The 17,203-nt window shown below is 41.7% G+C and overlaps 1 protein-coding gene across 2 annotated transcripts in view; it reads right to left on the reverse strand.

Annotated features, from left to right (window-relative positions):
* The window catches only part of MAMDC2 (MAM domain containing 2), a 55,337-nt gene that overhangs the window by 25,404 nt on the left and 12,730 nt on the right, over positions 1–17,203 (reverse strand). For both annotated transcript variants that reach the window (XM_027752154.2, XM_039384853.1), the window contains exons 3-4: positions 1,263–1,528; positions 457–541 (exon numbers count right to left, since the gene is read on the reverse strand). In XM_027752154.2, coding sequence (XP_027607955.1) covers positions 457–541; positions 1,263–1,528 — 351 coding nt within the window. The remainder of the gene's footprint in view (positions 1–456; positions 542–1,262; positions 1,529–17,203) is intronic.

Below are 17,203 nucleotides of genomic sequence, written 5' to 3' on the forward strand. Positions count from 1 at the left end.
TGAACTTCATTAGCAGTTTTTGGCAAATGTCCTGAGGAAATAGCAGAAACCGTAAATATCAACAGTTTTGGCTCTGCAGCCTGCAAGATGCCACTGTAAGGAAGCATGAGCAGGCAGACAGCAGAAATAATATTGCAACTGTTATGTCTAGTATTTGCAGCAGTGCAAAGTTTTTTTAAAAAATAACCCTTATTCCTGCTTGGACAATAAATAACTTTGGAATTAATTATTTTATGTGATATATCTATGTATATCACAGAGACAGGTGAAAAAAACCTCCACTAATTATTGTGTGTAACCTTACCTTAAAACTCATCTATACTGAACATGGCAGTCAATAAGGAAAAAGCCATTGCCTTTTCTCTAAACCCAGACCTTTAATCCAGCTTTATAACCGCCAACAAGGCTTTTTTATTTTTATGCAGAGAATATAGGGGTTGAGCAGAGAGTACTTACCCATACAATATCCAGGAGTTATTTTGATTTCAAAAATTGCTATACTGGCAGATTTATCTTGTCCCATTTCACCTTCCAGTACAAGCTGTAAAATATAAATCAAGCTGTAAATTTTAGGGTTTCATTATCCTGAATATTTAAACAGGATAAACAGGAGAATGAATTAAATACATGTGGGGGGCTCATCATCCTTACAGTCAGGAGAGGTGCTTTTGCTGAAAGAGCTTGGCAGAATGCATTAAAGACAGAGCAAATGCTCTTACTTGTGCACAGAAGACACACTGAAGGACAATGAAACAAGGCAAAAAATTCCCACACTTCATTTAAGAGTAACGAATTCCATACTCCTCAACTGTGGTTACGCAAGATGTTATTGTGAGTGATGCGATGTGATGATTTTTGGGTAGAAATACTCTCCTGTCAGCAATTGACTCTTTCGTGAAAGGCACAGTGGGCAGGAATGAGTGAGTGCAGCTGCAGGTCCAGAAATGGAGAGGTTTCATATCTGCTACATGGCACCAGTCGCTCCACAGGGATGCCAGGAGGTGAAGCATCCCCACTGTAGGGCTCAGCCAGCTGTGCATCCCCGGGAGCTGCTCCACACCTTTGCTGGTCAGAACACAGCCTCATGCCAGCCCTGCTCATGAGTGCTGGGGACAGAGGGGTCAACTGACTGATGTGCTGCCAGCCTTAGAGATGAAAGCGAAGAACAGGGCTCAAAAGAGTTTGAATAGGTCAAAAAATAAGTCTGTACACTCCAACATATGCACCAGAAAGTCTGTGGCATCTACTAAAATTGGGCTTACCTTATACTTCTTTGTGCTGTTCATTAAATCTAAGCTAGCTATGAGCCAGCTGTCTGAGGGCTCCTTGGCTGACCACAGTAAACGATCAAAACTTTCTCCTTCCTGCCTCAGGTACAGGTTGAGCCTGGTGGGATCAGGTGAAGTCTCTAAAGTCGTTGCTATCTGATAAATCAGTCTGACACAGGTCCACTCCTCGGAGTACAGATCTGGGCTGTACAGCACTGCTTTCTCACCCTCGTAAGATGTATCCACAGAAATGTAATGTCCTGAGAACACACACACATCAGAATAATAAATGCCAAAGGCTTTGCTTTTGCATCCCTGGAAAAAGTTCTTATATAGAAAGGAATGGCAGTTCTGGGGCTAGGTCAGGAGACTGAGACTGCCACTCATCTGGTAAGTCATTTAACCTCTTGATATCCTACTGTACTCACACAAACATGACTTCCTATGTCTCAGAGTGGTTTTAATCACAATTTTCAAACTATCGGAAAATCTTAACAGGAAGATGTTGTATCAGCATAAAGCAGATAGCTGTTGATAGAACTGACAGCTGTTGATAGATAATTTACACATGCAGAAATATTTTGCAGGAATATTTAGTTGTTTTATGGATCAAAGATTTTTAATTTAATTTAAATTTTAAAACAATACATAAAACAAGACATTGCAGCTAAAAACTTCCAAAGCACTTTTGGTTTCAAACATTAAAATTAGAAATACACTTTTATGTAGTAATATTAATGTGTACAAGGCTGCTGATTTAAGGAAGAGCTAAATGTAAAGCATTCCCAATCAGATTATTTCGAAATTACTCTCTGGAGCTTGGCCTAAAACACAACCTTCTCTACAAAAAAGAAAGAAATCACAGAACCACAGAATTTTATGAGTTGGAAGGGATAAGGATCATCAAGTCCAACTCCAAGCTAAAAATGCACAAGGAGGCCTAAAAAGTGCAAAAGAAACATGTAGAAAAAGAAGGCAACAGTAAATAAATTACAGGAAAACAGAAGCCTGGTCCTGGAGGCTTTACTAAGACATCAAAACCAAGATTAGAAGAGTAAAATGGAATACAGAAGTCACAGAAACCTGAAATGCATTGCCAGAAACAAGTGAAACAAGGAGAAAGAAAATTGTAAAATAAAAATAAATTAAAAATCCCAAACACCACAAAACAAAAACAAAAACAAGATGGGACACCCATGTCTGAGACACTATCCCATACACAGTCAGGAAAATGATCCTTCTCGCCTAGTGTCAATGTGTATTAGACAAATCCCATTTCTGATACTAATTCTCAACAGCCAAGCTTGCAAGCACAAGTCATAAGTGCTGTCTGGGACTGTGCCAAGCCAACCTTTGAAATAGACACTTTAAAATGCCCAGGGAATATATTTCTTTTTCTTTAATCTCATCTTACTTGACCAAGGAGCTTGTCTCAGTTTATATGTGTATGCAAATACCTGTGTAACTTGGAAACTTCAGCAGTTGTGCTGATGTTAAATGCATTGCTTGTCTTTGAGACATACTCTGCCCTCCCAAACCCTGACTCAACCCTCCAAGCCCAAGTCACCCTGAGGTTGCTTCCCAGGAGCTCCCCTGTTGCCTTTTCAAAAGTATTCTCTTTGATGGGAAAAAAAATCATCCTCATGAACAGTCACCACCCCCTCAAGGCAAAGAGCAGGTACAGATCTGCTCTATGAGGTTCCCAAAGTCCTCTCCATACACTCTGGGAAGATGCCAGGAGCAAGACAGCCACCCTCTCAACACCTGATTCTTTGGGCAGTGCATGTTACAGCACCCACCCTGCATCTGCTCTCTCTCTCACCTGCAGAGTGCACAGTAACCCAATTGTACTGTACACTTTGTTTAACACATGTAAGATAAATGATTGCTAGGAGGTAGCTGCAGCTCTAACTAGTATAAGAGGCCATGCAAACAGAGAAATGTGCAATTTGCTTCCCTTCCCTTTTTAGGGAATGGAAGTTTTTTTTGCCTCTTATAATTTCTCTTTATATCTACTCTCTGGTTTTAGTCTGTTGGGGAAAGATACAAAATCACTGGTTAAGTGCAAGTAACTTGTTACTGCAGCAGCATTTGAAAGAAAAATAAACACAGGAATACTTAAAAATAGGTCCCTAATGTCCATGCCAAATACTTAATCTGCCACTACATAAATGTGAGTCCATAAAACATCTACTTGCATGCAGATATCCAGTTAGTTCACAAAAGTTCGCACTCACAGCATTTATTTGCTGGCTTGTGCCAGCCAAAGGTATGCATGTTTTTGCCCAGGAAAATAGAGGAAATTCACCAAGGCTCCATCAGAAGTTGAATGCTTCTTGCACATTTTTTTAAATCGATGTAAGTGGCAATATCCCGTTCAGATGAAGAATTTACATTTTTTGACTAGTCTGAATTTGGATCATTTAAAAAAGAAACCTACAATTCAGAATCCATACTGGCAATTGCAGTTTAGATTTAAGCCCTATTTTTGTCTGCACTTCAAGAGAAACCCCATAGGAAACAGATCTTTCTTATAATAGTAAACTTTTTTTCCCCCCCAGAATAAATTAGTGCTGATATAGGAAAATATATTCACAGGAAGACCTCAAATTGCCAGCTATGAAGCTTAGATGGCTCCCTGGTTTTAAGACTTAATTATAAGTAGACAAAGGTTCTTCTACAAAAATAGTGGTTTAAAAGAAAACCTCTTACAATTACCAGTAGTGATGATTATGTTACTGTAAACTTGACTCTGTGTTCTCTGTGTGCTATACACTTGCTCTCACTTTGTCTGATTCCCCACAGATATGAGAACAAAGAACTCTCTCTTTAATTGATGTGCTCTCACCCCCAACCTAATCATTTTAGCATCTTTTGAAAGTTTAAGTGTGTAATTGGCTCCACTGAAATCAATGTGAGGACTGATGGAGAGCTTCATGGGTAAGTTTAAATGCTCTGCTAATCAGGATCAGGGAGCCTGGCACTTGGCTGCACCAAGCACAGAAAATGCTAACATTAAACTTCTTCTGAATGAATGCTGACATTGACTAAATGGCCTTTACCCTAAACTGTATTTCAGCAATAGCAACGACGTGCGTTAGCTGCAGAAAGGAAGGTCTCACAATGCAGACCACATGGACTGACACAGAGCAATTGTGAGAGCAAATCAATGCCAAGAGAGGGCTCCTTGGAGTAAAGAAGCAGACAACTTTCCACACTTGTTTTTAGGAGTAACAGAAGGTTATTTACCAGTCTATGAAGAATTTGATGAATGCACAGTGCTCTAGCCTGAAATCTCATTAAAAATAAAATGTGCAGCTCCATTTTGCAGCATGCCACAGTCCTCCTGAAAATCCCTATGGCACTTAATTTATAGCAGTCATTCAGGAGTTATCAAGAGAGGGTTACTCTTCAAAATCACAGGAGATTTTTGAAAATCAGAGGTAATCACAAAACTCTAGGAAAACACAGAAGATACAGAAACACAAGTATGCAATTTTTGGCAATTACTTGCTCAGGGAGTAGATGCAGCCCTAAGCAGTGTAAGGGGCTGTGCAAATACAGGAAGGCTGCACTTTCTTTTCCATTTTGTAATTGCCATGATTTTTTGAATATCATGGAGAGTGGCTTGGCAACTCATCAGCTAATTCCCTCAGGACTCTGGGATGCATCTCGTCACATATGCTCAGATTCCTCACGTGGTCGCAAAGCTGATTGTCTTTATAGTGGGAGAGGCCTGCCTCCCCCAGCCCCGTTTTACAGTCTATCCACTCAAGAGGTGTAGGAAGAGAGGTTGAAAGTGAAAGCTGAGACAAAAAATTGTTGAGTACCTCAGCCTGCTCGTCCTTGTTACCGGTTTGCCAGCCTTGCTTATCGAAGGGGTAAACACTTTCTTTGACCTTCTTTTTTTGGCTGACGCTCCTGTAGAAGCCATTCTTGTTACTCTTTGTGACCCTTCTCAAGTTCAGCTGCAGCTTTCCCTTGGCCTTCTTCATCCCATCCTTACACAACTGGGTTGCATCCCTACACTCTTCTCAGGACACCTGTCCCTGCTTCCACTGCCTGTGGATTTCTTTCTTGCCCATTAGTTTGATCAGCAGGTCCTGACTCAGCCATGCTGGTCTCTTCCTTGCCTGAACTTCTGCTGCTGGGGGATGCTAGTTCTTGTGCTCTACAGAAAGCATCCTTAAAGATCTGCCAGATCTCTTCTGCTCTCTTGTCCCTCAGAGCAGCTTACAAAGGGGTCCTATTGACTAACTCCTTGACAACCTGGAAGTTTGCTTTCCTAAAATTCATGGTTCTGACTTGACTCTTCTCCTGGCCCATACCCCTCAGGACTGTGAAATTCACCAGTGTGCAATCACTGCAGCCCAGGCTGCCTCCAGTCTTGATGGCCCTGATCACTTGTGTTGGTGACCAGCAGGTCTAGTATCACATCCCCTCTGGTGGCCCTGTCTATTACCTGGCCTGAAAAATTATTCTCAATGCACTTCAAGAGTCTACTGGATTGCCTACAGCTCACTGTACTACTTTCCCAGCAGAAGGCAGGGTGGTTGAAGTCTTCCAGCAGGACGAGAGCCTGCAAGTGCGATGCCTCCTGTGGCTGGAGCAAGAAGCCTTTGTCAATAGGCTGCCCTTGATCGAGTGACCTGTAGTAAATGCCACCCATGTGGTTCCCTTTATTGTCTTGGTTTCTCTTACCCACAGCTATTCTTCAGAAACAGCTCTTAACATTTGATCCACCTCTTGATGTAGAGGGCAAGCCCTTCGCCTCTCCTTCCTCCCCCGCTCCTTCTGAACAGCCTGTAGCCATCAACAGTCACACTTCAGTCATGAGATTTGTCCCTCCAAGTTTCAGTAATGGCAATGAGGTCATAGATTTCTAGCAGTGCAGTGGCTTCCAACTCCTCCTGTTTGTTGCCCACACTTTGTGCATTGGTGTAAAGACATCTCAGCTGTGTGTCAGCCGTGTTGCCTTCTTAGAGAAACGCCCCTTAATTTCATTGAGATATTTCACTAGGGTTCCCCTGTTGGCTTCTAGTACCTCAGGAGCCTCTGGGTTGTCTGCATAAGATTTCAGCTGTGCTCCAGTGTGGCTAGAACACCACAAGATCCACTGGCTGAGGGCCCTTGCCTGCACTCTGTCCCTCTAACCTTGGCGTGTCACTCCACAGCTTGACAACAGCAAGCCTTATATTGTCTCCTTCCCCTGTCATGTCTAGTTTAAAGCTCCATCAATGAGCCCTGCTAGCTCCTGAGCAAAGACTCAGAGCAAAGACAAGCTTCTGCACAGATGACAAAAGCCAATTACCTTTTACTGCTAACTGCTAGCAGTTCCCTGGTGAAGGCAAACACCTACTGCCAGGAAGAAAGGACAGCAGAAGGGGGACTCTAAGATGTATTTCCCTCACCAGTCTCACTGCTCAGGCTACCAAGTAATGCACATTTTACCCACATTCCTGTAATGACTTTTGACCTACTGTGCAACTTGACTGTCTTCTGCTTGACAGCTGATTAAAACTTACAGGACCAAGCATGTGTTCGTTTTACATTTCTCCATGTCCAAGCAAAATATTGAGACCAGGAAGGATTAGGACACTGTGTTTCAAATCTATCCCTCCTCAATGCAACTATGCACTGCAGTGGTAAGACTTACAAAATGAGACCTTTAAAATCCTTCTGTATGCACGTCTATCATCTTGCTGTTCTAATAAGCAGTTCTGTACAGAGTCTCTCTCAATTACAGTTGGTGCTACATTAACTTCATGAGTCATTCACCCAAGTTTTCCAAAAATATACATAAAATAAATTTCCATTTACTTACTAAATGGGCATCAATAGATCAGTCAGCAGTGATTATATCAATGGCTTAAGATAAGGGCCACTGAGACCAGACACATTACTTTTTCCAAAAATCTTTTTGGAAATCAGAAACTACACTGGCTACTTTCTCTGTAAATAACACAAGCAAGACAAAATTCCAGATGCTGTAAACTCAACCAAACTGCACTGCGGAAAAAAATGGAAACCACTCCTCCTCCCCTCCCCCCCCCCATTGGGATAAATAAAATTACCAGTTAGCTTTTCAATTATATATTTCCTCTGTAAAAATTTGGAAGGATAACCACAGACATGTTCTGGCCCTTCATGGGGTTTATGTCTGACACAGCTGTTCACTTGGTTCAGCCACAGTACAGCTTTACAAGAAAAACTGAATATAAGCAGCGAGCTCCAAGAGAAACAGTATTAAGGAAATAAGAAGTAGAAAAAATTTAGGAATTTACATTTGATTAGGTACTCATTTACACAGACAATCTGAAACAAATGTCTTAAATTTGTAAGTCCTGTTACGATTTTCTCTGTATTTCCCTACAGAAACAAGAAAGAATATTACCAGTTGATCTACTGATGCCTTCTATGCCAAAAAAAAAAAAGAAATTAAAAAAATTTTTAAAAAGTAGCAAAGCAGTTCATATTTACGACCTATTAAGCCTTCTTACATCTCTGAAAAAAGTTAGTTAAAAATATTAACAATAGAGCCAGAGACACAAAATTTTGCAAATGAAGTTTGCACATGGAGGCCATCCCTGGGTACAGATGAGTTTAGATGAAGGTTCAGACTTTGAGTTAACAACAAAGAAATTCTACCAGTTACTTCATGTGGGATTTTGGATGAACCTAGGAGAAAGCTTCTGGCACCAGACCAGGAAAGCTTCAGGCTCAACACTCCACTTTTCATTCATTTTCTTTTCAGTAGAAAGAAAACTTTTCAACAAAAGGCAACATTTTTGCTGACAATTTGTCTTCAAAAATAGAACTGTGTAAATCAAAGTTAAATATATCCTATCTATGTAAAGTTAAGGTTTTCTGCAGAAAACTCTTCCTCTAATCAGGAACAGCCACCATGCATTTTGGTGAGGCTTTTTGCAGGGAAGAGGAAGAGTTGGAGGATGAGGTGGGTTTTGCCCTAATTTTTTAGGCAGTGTCTTGGGAAAGTGAAGAATTGTATGAGCAAGTGACTTTTCAATTGGAGGGGAAGGGTTTGCCCTACAACTTCATGAAGAAAGTAAAAGAAACCTCCATACTGATCAAACACAAATGCCTGCACAAATATTTCAGCTGGGCCCACAGTATTGTGCTGGGATTAGCAAATCATCTTAAAACTGCAACTATAGCAATGATTGTTTATGAGAAATCAGACAAATGCAGTTTGAAACATTTTAATATCTTTCAATCTACAAGTACAGAGTTGTTGGAGATGGAGGTCTTTGCAGCAAGTTTCAGTCTATGCAGCCCTAAAAGCCAGGCAGCATTGGGCTACATGGAACCGAGCTCTCACCCCAGGTCCCCATGCCTGTTGCTGTGGAGCGGCTCTGACAGGGTGTTGGTGCCAACTCCCAGCTGGCTGCGGGCTTCCCCTTGCTGCCTGGTCTGCCCACAACACGGCAGACCCCTCTAGGCAGCCTCAGCCACAATGTCACCAAAACTAATGCACATCAAGAGCCACCAAGACGTCCAGTGTGATCAAGGTCTCTCACCAGCAGCAGCGCATCTCAGGCAGCTGGAGAAAGCATCACCTCTTGTCACCTCTGCCTGACCCCAGAAAGAGGTCTGCCCACCACCTGAGTCCCTGGGGGGTCTGCCCTACACCCCCCTCCTCAGCCTGATCCTGTAGACAGGGAAGTGCAGCAGCAGTGGTCCACTTTTGCGAGAGTTGGTGTTTAATCTCATCCCTTTGGTCCCAAGGAGACTCGCAGCAGCAGCTTCTCCAGTGGACAGATGGATGTATGCACAACACACATAGGGCTGAGTGGAAAAGCCTGACCCACATTAATGAACACAGAGACTCAGTCCCAAAACATTCAGGGTGGTGCAATGATTAAGGCTACTTGATGCTGCAGGGCATAACTGGTGTTCTCATTCCTATCAAGCCACAGATGACTTTATTTCTGATAAGCTGTTAGATTCACACCAGAAGTACATGATACACTCTTTCTGTTCATTAAGCCTCCTTGTCTCCTCCACGGTTAAAAGCAGCTCTGCGAAAACAGCCGAGGGATGGAGAAGCACAAGATGGGCGGTCCGTGTTTATTGCCTGCATTGACTAACATTCATTGCTACTGTCAAGGCTTTCCCTCCTCTTGTGTGTCTACGGGGCACCTCAAGCATAAAGCTGACACCTCTTTGCAGAAAAAGTCCATGGTCCCGCCTGACCAGTGCTGGCTGCCCAAGCCCCCCTCACTCTCTAGGCAGGGAGGGAACCTCAGTACCCCACCAAATCTGTCCCTGTGATAGTTGTCTTCTTGAGGTAGTCAATGGGATTTCCAGGTAATTCTCACAAAGCTGAGTAATACTTATTAAAAACAAAAGCATTTTGTAGAAAAGAACATCATAGGGTGATGAACACAAGACAGTTCATGCAGGCAGCCACTCATCTTTCTCTGGCTGAATGAACAAACATGACAACAGAAGTCCCTCCAGGAGTTTTCTCTCCAGCTCACCTTGCTTTACAAACTGAGTCTCCATATATGGACTGAGATTAGTCATTTGACCTTTTTTTTGCCAAATCCACCAGACCTGGCCAGAGAGCTCCTGTTTGCCAGCCCTGGGGGATAAATCTTTCAAGGCTCCTTTCTCAGAGGATGGCTTTATGGATTAACTACCAGCTCCACCTCCTGCCTTGTCCTTTGCTTCCCCAGAAAGCTCAGAAATACAGCTGTTAGCATGCCTGTCAAAAACCATAAAAGTAATACAATTAGCCCTGAAACACTCCATGACTGCGGCATCTGGTTGCAGCTACTACCAATCTGGAAAAGCCTTCCAGCCTCCATCCGTCAGCATGCCTGTGAACGGCTGGCAAGGGCCCAGCCTGAGCTGCTGTTTTCTGCTTCTGATTTAGAGGAGTTGCTCCACTGCACTGGGGACGCTTCCTCTTCTTGCTCTCTTTCAAGTCCCAAGGCCCTTACATCATGCACTAATTACACCAGATCTCCTGTTTGTTCTAAGCACATGTGGGTTTGTTTCCTTTCACAATGACCTCACTCATTTTTATACACTTAAATTTTGTTTTTGCTTGTTCCAGCCAATCCATCAGTCCCAGAGATCTGCTGTTCACACCACTCAGTTCTGCTTTTCGTGCTGTTCATTACATAATTTTGACAACTTTTTATCTGCTAACAAAGCCTGCCAGGTTCTGCTCTGGTATCTCTGAGTTTCCTTCAAACAGATCTTTCAAAAAGCCATTTCCGCGACTTCTGTTAGCTGGTATATTTGAGCAGAACATAGGTAATATTTGGAGACAAATGATTCTCTGCTGTGAATTTCTGAATGGAAAATAAAACTTAAAAAAGCTTTTTCTTTATTCTTTGTCATCCTACATCAGTTTTCATTGTCCCCAATGCACACAGAATGTTAAAGGTAAAAACCAGATAAAGTAGAAATCATCAGGCATCTACTTGTTCTCTGTGCTCATCTCTTTCATTACTACCTCTATCTCTTTGCTAAATCATGTTTCCACCAGGATCAATCACACAGGGGAAGGCACTGTGACAGCTCTTGCAGCACAGCTGCCTGACCTGGTGGAATGCATCACAAGGCTGCCTTCATTCAGCAGAAGAATACAAAATTTCACAACTACGGTATCCCCTTGCATTATGTTGTCTATTTACTTCGCTCATCACACCTCTTCTTTGTTTACATAGGTGCACATGATGTAATGTGATGGAGAATGCCTGTAACTCTGCTTTGTGTTATGTGCTGAGCACATCTCAGCTTGGCCAAGGCAAACCTGCCTATTGTAGTCCACACAGCTTTGGTGGCACTTCTTTGAAGAAAAATCCATCAGATCTGCAACCCATGGCAAACTATTGACCAGCACCCCACAGGGGAGACAACATAAGGAATTTAGCAAGCCAGACCATGAAAAAAGGGACTCTTGTATTTTACAAAGGGGCATTTCTGGGGCCACGCTTCTCCTCAGACTAAGAGTTTGATAAAGAGAAAGAAGAGATGCTCCAACTTAATCAACCCTGATTAGGCTGCCACATTTCTAGATTTCCACTAATCTGGAAGATTTTGTACTTCAAAAGCAATGACTTCTTGGTTGAAGCAACTACTTCCTTGGTATGCTCCAAAGAGGCTAAACTAAAAGCCTGTGGTGCTCACCATCTAAGGCAAGCTCTGAAGCAAACCTGGACTCAGTCAGGAAGCAGGAAGACTCTGGTCACAGCAAGCAGCAGCCCTGGGAGAAGAGGACAAGCAAGCTTTGGAGTTCAGGTGAGCGGGGAACAAAAGTCATCATGACTCGACTTAGGTGCATGAGGGAATAGGGTCACAGCATTCATGGGGGGTCCTGGGCCAGGCTTTCTCTCGAGAAAAGAAAAAAACCTCAACTGGTGGCCTTCTGGAGTGCATCTGCAAACTACAGGGATGCACTAACTGAAAGATTATAAAAGCAAAACTTCTCTACCGCATGGATCTGCTCTCTTGGCATCTGCCAAATCACTTGGCCTTACTGCATTACCCTGAAAAACACTCATCTGCCTAAACACTTGTCTGTCTCTCCCAGCTACATCAGATCAACTAAAATGTAACCTTTGTCCACAAGCTTTGTCCCTCTGAAGAAAGTTATAAATGTGCTTGGCTTGTGGAAATTACATTTATTCTGATACTCAGTTGGGCCCCAGGTTCTACACAGATGGAAAGAAAAAAATCTAAATATTTATTTGTTTTCATTGACTTCAGAAGTTGAATTCCAATGAGTTCACTTTCCTGCTTTCCATAAGCTTGGTGGTTTTATACTCTTTTTATACCAGAATCATTAGGATGACTGGCAGGTTCATGGTGGGCTGATCAGTGATCTCACATCACAAAATACAAACAGAACTGCAAACAGACAAGGCACATACATGAGCTGAAATAGCTGGCTACAGAAAGAGCTTACAAGTGAGCTAATCAGATTCTCACAGGTGCTGACAGTAACCCGGTCAAAGGTCACCTGAGGGAACTAGCTTAACTGCACCATCAGTTTCCAAAAACTGTTGGAGGTCACTCTGCCCTAACAAGGCTGCTGTTGGGGCAGCCTCTTGGCTCCTGCTCTATTTACTCAATGGCTACTCTCAAGTAACCCACCTTAAGCAAGAAAGCAGCTGCAGTGACTCATCTGACCCGACAGGTTCATCCTGGACTGGGAATATGCAATGGTGAAGATTTAGCATCCACCACCTCAAAACCTGCAGCCAAGAAACACACTCTTGACGTTGAACATCACAACTGTAAGGACCATGGCAAGTATTTCCTGGAGTTCTATACAACATCCATCAATTAACCACTTCAAAGACTAGCTTCAGTTTATTAGGGATGCTTTTAGGCTTTCAGTCCTCTACATCATTCCTGCCTGGCAGGAGGCTGGTAGCAACTGAGGAAGTTTGTCAGGTGTACTGATAGACTGAGCCAAAACCCACAATATTGGAGAATGGAGTTTTTTGAAGCCCCAGGTTTTGTGACTGTAATCTCTAGAACATCTCACACACATTTTAAGGGAATGGAAAGTAGTTGTACATTTAAACCTGAAATCCATCTTTGTTATTGGAGATTTAAATATAACCTGTTGTACCGTCACATTTATTAGATATTGATTACCCTGTGTCCAGAGATGCTTGCCAACAGAATTTTGATTCAAGTATAATGCATCCAGTATCCTATCTCTTCCCTTTGAGCAGAAAGTACACTTTAAATGATACATATCCACACTCCATGGTAGCGTACATCCTTTGCAAGCTGAGCACAGGGACTCTGGTCATAACCCTAATCCTACAAGGGAGCTACTTTCAACAAATATGACTTCTGACCAAGTACCCTTAAATAGAAATTGTTAAAAATGGCAAAATTAAAAAGGAAGTTAATTTCACAGTCCAAGAAATCAGCAATTTAACCTACTAAGGGTACTCCGAGTTTTGTTGTTCTTTCTTCTTCAATCATTACTTTCTATGCCTATTAGCTGAGTAGCTAATTTAAAAAATACAAAATGCTATAAATCAAAAGGCAGGAATGAAAGCTTGAATTTTTTTTGTTGTTTTTTGGTTGGTTGGTTGGTTGGTTTGGTTTGGTTTTTTTGTTTTTTTGACCTGCAACTTGCACATAGTTATTAACCCCAGAATGAATTTAGTGAGGATCACTTGATATCAAAAGCAAAAGATACCTTCTTATGCATACTCCAATCTAAGGGAAGAGAAAGAGATGGATGCCAATCAACATCATGAATGTTTAGGCATCTAGGAGATTCAGGAAGCAGTATTTTGCTTTGTACAAGGTATCTAATTGCTGATTACAAGCAACAGGACTTTTAACTAATATAGCCAGTCAAATTCTTCTTTGTAACTGAGTCCAAGTCAGTGAACAACCTAATACATCTGGATTCATTTCTGAATTCATTTCTGGACATCATCTGGCCATTGATGTCACCCAGAATAGGCACAGGGCTCCGCCACCTGTCTGGCCAAGTCCACTCTTCACATCTGTCACGTCCTGGTGGCCTCTCTGCTTCCCCTCACTAGGCAATGGTAACAAAGGAATTCCTTCAGGCATCCCCTTCAAACGCTCCCCAGCTGCCCTGAAACACTTGTCATCACAGATGCTAAGACTTTATTCTTAACACAAGCCCCAAATATTTCTGTTTTTTTTTTTAGATTACATTTGAAGTGAAAAGCTATTGAGAATTTTGGTGAATTTTAGCACTTATTTCAATATCATTTCAGTGAGTATCCAGTATTATCCCTGGGCAATTGCTCACAAAGGAATTTAGCATACCCCATTTGAACTGTAAGACACATTTATTAAGATTGGACTAGAACCTCAGATATAAATGAGTCATTGAAGAAATCTATCAATCTGGCCCTGACAGTTCATGACGCTGTTTCCTTCAGGATGTCCTAATTGACTACTCTTTCATGGTCAAAATAAGCAAAAGCTTGTCAAAACTTTTCAAAGTAATAGAGTTTATGCCCTTTCATTAGATTTTTTCTAACTATTATTATTTTTTTCCCCTAAAGGATTACTAAGGCTACTAGGTGTTATTCTACTTACTTTATATCCTAAATATCCTAGGGTGATCACACAGACTTTAAAGACGTTTAGGTAAATCCATAAAACACCATTTGAATTAACTTACCATAGTACACTAGGGCTGCCAAATCTCACCAGGCACTTAACACTGCCTCCAGGGAGTGGTTCTCTTGCAAATTTGTCCCCCAGTTTATTGCTTACAATGCAGTCAAGGGACCCAAAAAGGCAGCAGCAGATCTAACTTGCATCCTCAAGAGTGGTCACAGAGGGATGCTTAGGTATGAATTAACCGTAAAAGAAGTGCACTACAATACTACTCCCTGTTGCCTCCCAGTTCTTGTTGCCATTTTCCAGTGTGAAGGACTGCCTGTGCTGTTTGTGACACTGACTGTATCAACACATGAGCTCAACTAAGCAGCATGTGCCTCGCATTTTTTGAAATAAAAAGAAAATATGCAGAAAATAAAGCCCGCAGATATAACTTTGCTCTATCTGCCCAAGCTTTGAGTGGTCTTTCTAAAAACAGTCCTTATTCCAGTTTTTCTGAGAATGCCTTTTAATGTTACATTTGCCATAAAGTATAGCTCAGAATTGAGACAAGGCAAATGCTGGAATGCTTGAAGGTGTTACCAAAGTTCACACAGCATCAACAAACACATTCAGCACCGGTCCCAACACATTTTCTGTGTGTTTACAGCTTCCACAGGAACAGTGACTAGTGAATTCTCTGCTGAAAAAGTATTTTCTGCAAATGTGCATCCCTTGGGAAGAAATTGGTGCCAGGACCTTGCACTGAGCGCATCTGAGGACTCCCATTTGCTGCTCTCCAAACTTGACAGTGCCAGCACAAGTCACTGGCAATGACTCATCACTTTGTTTCTAGTGAAATAATTCAAGAAACAGATTTTCAAGTCTGCCCCAGCAGCTGAGCCCACCAGTTTTGCCTGTTACACTCGGGAGTCGGAAACTTTGGCTGCTTGCAAAGAAAGCTTATTATATACTGAAGAAATTTGAAGTTGTGCTCATCCAAGAAGTATCAACGGACATCTTTGGGAATACAGAGACAATTAGATCCTTATTAAATGTTAATGAGTGATTATACTAGCTCCACAACTGTTATTTTGGGTTCAAATTTAACACATATGCTACTCAACGCTTAGAAGTGAAGGTGTAGGACTGTCTTTTCCCGCCTCTGTTGCAAGCTACAAACTCAAATAGCATCAACAGCTGCTTCACAACTCACACAAGAGACATTTGCCATACAATATCAGCGCAATTTTCTGATATGGTCCCCAGCCTCTCCCTCTAATGTGGAGCAGGAGAAAGACCCACTTCCAGAGAACAGAGAGGGTGAAACTCACAGAGCTGCTGCTCCTCCACACCTCAGAAGCTGAGAGTAAACTAGGCCACAGGAGAGGATGTCTGCCAAGTTTTATCTTGGAAAACAAGTCGAATATTTATGACCATTGGGAACTTGGAAAAAACCGAAAAGACAACTTTTCAATGCATGATACTGAAATAACCCCAAGTACCGAGCCAGCATTTCTGTAACTGCAGTGCTCCTATGGAGAAAAGAAATTACAAGGCTCACATACCAGTCTTCAAAAGCCTGGTCTCTAATGCTACCAAGAAGCTGATCCAAACTGACCTAGTATACAACAATCACCTAAGGCCAAAAATTTTCACATTCAGAATTTAGGAAAATGTAATGTCGCAAGCTGACTGCATTTAAAAAATAAAAATTTTAATGAGGGAGAATCAATAAAATACATCATGCAAATAGGCAAGTAAATTTTCTGTAAATTTTTAGAAGCAAAAACCACAATGATTTAGGAAGCAAGGGATACAGCATGCAATACAAAGAAAGCAACAAAGCAAAAATATTCATATACTTGGTTATTTCCTTGCCTTTAAAACTGCTCTATTTCATTTTCTTTTCCACAGAGGATGGTTTTTTGGTTTGGGATTTTTTTTCTTCCATGTTGTTTTTTTAAAAATTTGCTTTAAAGAAGAAATCAAAGTATTCTGTATCTTCTAGCTTTTGCAAATAAAGAATTGGTTCTTTGCCATGTTTCCAACTCTTGAAGCAAAGTGTAGGAGTATTAACAGTCAGGAAACTGGCCTCAAGAAATGCTCATGGTTGTCCTTGCAATGCTCTGTGGAGGAAAATATCTCTGCTTCCCAGCTGTTCTCAGACCTCTGAACCAATCTGTTTCAGGAGAATATAGACTGATTCCAGCAGGGGAGGCATACAAGAAATTTTAAAACTGCTTTTTTCCTCTACATCTCCATGCCACATGAATGGCAGTCAGAGAAAATGAAACCCATGGAGCTTTACTGAAAACAGATCTAACTTGGTAGCTCACCTCTGATGAAATATTTATTGAGAGAATAAACCTGTAGTTACTTTTGTATCTCCCTCTGTAAGTGTGGCATCCCACCCTTAAGGGGAAGGTAGCATGCAAAGCTTATAGATGCTTGTGGTAAAAAGGAACGACAGAAGTCAGAGGGTCTACAGAAGCTTGCAAAGTTTTATTAGTAAATCACACACTTTGAAAGGACATTCATATGTTAGTCCCTAACCTCCTATATAAGCACACAAGAGTGGGTTTTGGATAAAGAGGTAAGGTGAAAGGGCAGAGAGAGAGAGAGATGAATTAAACAGGGAGAGAGAGAGAGAGGAAGAAGAAAAAAAAAGATGTCACCAGTCCTGGCTCCAGCATTGATCCAGCTGATGGGGTATCCATGGATCTGGAAGTGCCCCTTCAGCAGAGCATCATGGAGTTACCTTTTTATAGGTAATTTTTCCCTGCCCTGCAGGTAAGTTTGTCACTTTCAATGCAAATCAGTTACCATGTGCAGTCTCTTCTTCT

This window comes from Pipra filicauda, unplaced genomic scaffold (assembly GCF_003945595.2).
Source record: "Pipra filicauda isolate LSUMZ 115617 unplaced genomic scaffold, ASM394559v2 scaffold37_size4185640_pilon, whole genome shotgun sequence".
In the NCBI taxonomy this organism is placed as follows: Eukaryota; Metazoa; Chordata; class Aves; order Passeriformes; family Pipridae; genus Pipra; species Pipra filicauda.